At 40.1% G+C, this 4,734-nt stretch overlaps 1 protein-coding gene across 1 annotated transcript; it reads right to left on the bottom strand. All coding sequences in view use genetic code 11, as the record gives it.

Moving 5' to 3' along the window:
* Positions 1-2,654: 2,654 nt before the first annotated feature.
* On the bottom strand, positions 2,655-4,280 carry EGR_02094 (Solute carrier family 22 member 5; the record flags this gene model as incomplete). The annotated part of the gene is made up of 1 exon (XM_024491343.1): positions 2,655-4,280. One exon carries the CDS (start codon positions 4,278-4,280, stop codon positions 2,655-2,657), a length of 1,626 nt encoding a protein of 541 aa, XP_024354196.1.
* Between the last annotated feature and the right edge of the window lie 454 nt (positions 4,281-4,734).

Here is a 4,734-nt window from a genome sequence, read left to right as displayed (position 1 = left end):
GCTAATTTGGTGACTGGCACGGTCGGCTTGTGGGTGTTTCTTTACAGGACCGACTACGTTGTAATGTCTGACGCGGGAGGTTGATCTGCGGGAGCGCCGGGGACGACGCTCAAAAGAGGTGGGAGGCTATGTGATACGATGGTGGTTCATCCCTCGGTATTGGGAAGTCTCGGGACGCTACAGTTATGTCTATATTAGCATCTGTTAGATTCCCTACACGAGTCGAACTGATTCAATTGTAATACGATGGTGGTTTATCCCTCGGTATTGGTGAGGCGCCACCTTCTTACTTTGAATTAGCCCTCCTGTACCAAGCCGGGTGGGCTGGCTTTCGGGCCGTGCCAGTAGCCCAGACACCTTCTCTGCGCTGAATATATATTTTGCCTGAGTATTTTGTCTTCTTTCGTCTTCAGGGAGTCTCGGGACGCTATTTATGCTATCCTAAACATGGGTATTTGATTGGCAATTCGAAAACTGCTTTTATGTGCTGTTAAGGAAGGTTAAATCTCTGTTGTTTTTGCATTTGCAAACGCTTATAGCAGCTCGTTTGAAATGAACCAAATGGACTCACGCTTTTGGCAACATTATAAATGCATTGTCGCGCATGTGTGGGGCTGTTTTCAAAAAGGTATCTAACGTGCTTTGCTGCAAATTTTCGTGAATTATAGTTAACGTAACGCTTATGCACATCTTTCCAATATAGCTTTCGCGCACCTCGGAGAAATTTTAGCACCCGAGCTGTCTTCACAACCGTTTAATTAGTCAAAGAAATTTCATTCGCTGAAGTAACTGTAAAAGGTAGGTAGGTTTTATTACAGTTTTATGATGGCAAAAATAACAATAAACCACAGATGAACAATATTCCTTGCAACAAAATTAGTCCTGAGTTGAAACCAGTAATGAAGTCTATGACTTTTTGAATCCGAATTGTGAGAGTTTGGGCGGGTGATAATCAAGACCGCATAGGATTCCCACCAATCAAAAAGCGCCGAACCAGGGACCATCTTAGCTTACGCTTACACAGTTTTGTGGAACAATCCAATTAATACTTTAACTAAACAATGGCTTTACAACTTATTAGTGACTATTACCTCAACACCCATACAATATTTACGAGTTTTTGTAGTAAAGGCGTTTTTAAATAGGTGACCAATTTTGATATTTGCACGATATGAATGCATTGATCACCTACTTCCCAAATAAAACCATTCCAAAATGCCATTGAAACATAGAAAGAAGACAGTATTCAGTCATACAAGCAGATCGTGGATCTGATATGAAGAATTTTAAGGGCTTTAAGTTATTCGCCGAAAAGCTATCGTTAATCTATTTTAGGATTATCAAGTTTTTCAGTCATTTCTGGACACCCCTAACGGTGAAAAATAGGTATCCACCGTCCCTATTTGCCATAAATACTCCTAAGTATTTTTATTAAATGCTATAAAGGGCAATATCTGCCAAATGCTAGAGCTTTCTTCTAACGCCAAGTCAAAAAACCTAAATTATCATCACAAAGTGGAGAATGCTAAAATGCTTTTGTATGTTTATCTTAAGTATTCTCTTATACATTTCTTTGAGAAAATTTATTTCTTTGAAACTTAGTCATTCTCAACACCAATGTCAAATGGGAAATGCTGTTTCGGTTACTTTACGCAAAAACCTTTCGCTAATGCCCATTAAGCAAAAGCTACGGTAGATACTTACATACCAGCCTCATAAATTTGAGTAAAATGTAACTTCACAGTATTTTAGTACCGGACACAATTATTAAGTCCTCATCTGATGATTTGTTGAACGCATAAGTGGTACGGATCTATTACACATATTGAATTCACGTCATGCAGAACATTTGAAAAACCTAACAGATTCAAAAATTTTCTTCGGGAGGAAAAAGTTGCCTTTGATTGTGGAAAATGAACCGGCGTTCCAAATAATCACATCTCAGATGCATCCCATGGGGGTAAAAGTGAGGTATAAAGAAACAATATATGAAAATATTCTGCAATCACCCGCATTTACAAGCTAAATCTGTTTGTACTCTGATAGAGGTATCTACAACTACAAAAAACCCTCAAATTTTATCTTTTTGAAAGGATCCGTTCGGTTTTGGAATTCCCAAAGGTTCTCGATTTGCACTCCGGTTGCCCCATCGTGAAGGCAAGCACTATATTGCCCATGGAGGTAATCTCTGAAGCACCCTAGCTTTCATAGGCCAACTTAAAGCATGAGAACCTTGCCAAAATAAAACTATATGACAAGATTAAGGCTGCTATTATCTAGTATTTTTTGGTTTACGAAGTACCTACCACAGCCTCTAGTTGTATTACTAATGAAGTCAAAGCCAACCACATTCGTTTAAATGGACTACTATCAGTCGTCGCGATTATTAAAAGAAGGCCATACCCCAAATCTGCCATCAATGTTATCTTAATAAAATATGCCACTTAACAAACTCAAGACAAATATTATTTTCTTGATCAGATGTTTTATCTAGACTGTTCAAACACAGCGTTACATACATAAATGGCAAAATTTGACATGCTTGAACAAGGGTGTTAACACTTAAGGGACTCAAAAAGAAAATTAACATGAACTCAAGGATACTAGAAGAGGGATATGAAAAGTAGTGAAAGGTCATACCTTCTGTTGTGATTTTATACATTTTGAGAATTCAGGGAAGCAATCCACTGCCCCTCCTTCCCTCGACGTAGCCTTTCAGCCTGACTAATGGTTTGGGCAAGTGGGCAGTCCTTTGTATTCGGGAGGAACAAAAAGGTCAAAATGGTGGCGATAAGATTCATTGCGGCATAGACAATGCCAGGCAGATATGCGTATATAACATGGAGGTCGTTTATGAATGTTGACAAGCCAGAAATGGCGCAACCAAACGCCATCACAAAAAAAAGGCCCATATTTCTCACGGTTGTTGGAAAGAATTCAGTCATATGGAGAAGGCAAATGTTATATTCAACAGTCAACATTAACTTCCCGATGCTAATTATTAGTGTGTTTGCAAGGGAAGAAAAGGGTCGTAAAATTGGCGCGACTAGAAGAGAGGGGATAACGAAAGCAGCAGCAAATATGAAGCTGCAACGTCGGCTGAACAGGTGACATAGGAGCCATCCTAAAAAACCAGACGGTGCTTCACTGAGACCCATATAAAATACATTCAGGAAAACGTTATCTGAGGCAAAATCTGCATTGGTTGAGAGACCGTAGTAACCAATACTTACAGCTGAAAGTTGAGCGCAAAACACCAAAAAAATGCATCTCACATTCTTTGAACGGAATACATCCACTAGGGTTTCAGGCTTCCCTACTGGTTCTTTCAAAGTGACCATATCTATGGAACGCACGATTCCAACCGCTTCGTCCAAAAAATCCTCTGACAATTTCACCCTATTCCACCTAGCCAGTGTGGCCAGTGTCTTCTTGTACTCCTCGTACTTGCCATTGAGGATAAGCCATCGGGGGGATTCGGGTAGTAAAAAGAAGAGAGGAATGTATCCGACAAGACCCAGAAGTCCGTAAAGTCGAAATACCTTCCAGTCTCTTGTCAGATAGGCCAGTCCAGCTGTTGACATATAGCCCAAGCAAAATGGAATCCAGTATAAATTTCCGTAGAGAGTTCGTTTTCTTGCTGGAAGTAGTTCGTAAAGTAGGCCAGTTGCGTAATAGCAGAGTGGAATAGATAGCATTCTCATGATTCGAAAAATGAAAACCCCCACAAGGTTGGAAGAGAAAGGAGTAACCAAGCTCCAGAAAATTTCCATAACCATGTAAAAGATGAGAACCCTCCGTCGACTAAATTGGTCCGTAAAAATGGCGAGAGAGTGGCCCACAGCGATCGCAATCATCGTTGCAGCAACTAGCCAATTCGCCCATATCCTCTTGTCACATACCAGATCATGATCTGTGATGATTGTAAGTCGCATCATGGAGTCATCGAAGGTGAAGTTTGTGCAAACAAAGGCACGCACATTTTTTGCTGCATCACTGACCGCTGCGTAGCACTGTTCCACATCACCGTCGTTTGAAAATGGAAGTGTGGATTTTTGACTGGAAGTAAGCTTGAAGTAATTACTTTTTGATATCCAGGTAACACTCGAGGCATTCGTGATTCGTGCATCTGAACAGGTAAATTTCGGTGAAAAATTCATAAACACGATTGACTGATATTCATAGGCAAGAATAAAACTGAAAGATGCCAAGCACAGAGTAAGAATTATGCAGAATAAGCCGTTCCCGTAGACCCTCTCCATGGCATTTTCATAGTCCATATTTACAGCCGGAGTTGATGCCAGTGTGTTGCATCGACGTTGCGGTCGGATTTTTGAGTGGACGTTTACACCACAAGCAGATGATTTGCGGCTATTTACTTTAAGTGTTATCTGAATGGCCTGCTATGTGTTTAGCGGCATCTGTCAGGCTTTTTGACTATCCAGCGTTACTGGTAGCTTGGGTATGTGATTCAGCGCAGTCCTTCAATGTGAGCCTACTTTGTTTCCTTTATGCGAATAGTTCTACCTCAGTTAATATTTTATGAATAATGCTTCTACAGCTTTTTTGCAATAAATTGGAGCTTAAAATTGTCACCTAATTGCATTTGCGCTTTATCTGGAGTTGAATTCAAAATCAACCAATCAAATGGAGTTCAGACTGTACTTTATATTATACGTAGTGTGTATGAGTCTGAAATAGCATTTAAGTAAGGGTACATTCATAGCTTTCAAA

Source organism: Echinococcus granulosus (genome assembly GCF_000524195.1).
Source record: "Echinococcus granulosus chromosome Unknown EG_S00009, whole genome shotgun sequence".
Lineage (NCBI taxonomy): Eukaryota > Metazoa > Platyhelminthes > Cestoda > Cyclophyllidea > Taeniidae > Echinococcus > Echinococcus granulosus.
Note: the sequence above shows the minus strand (reverse complement) of the source record. Positions and strands in the feature narration are given on the sequence as shown.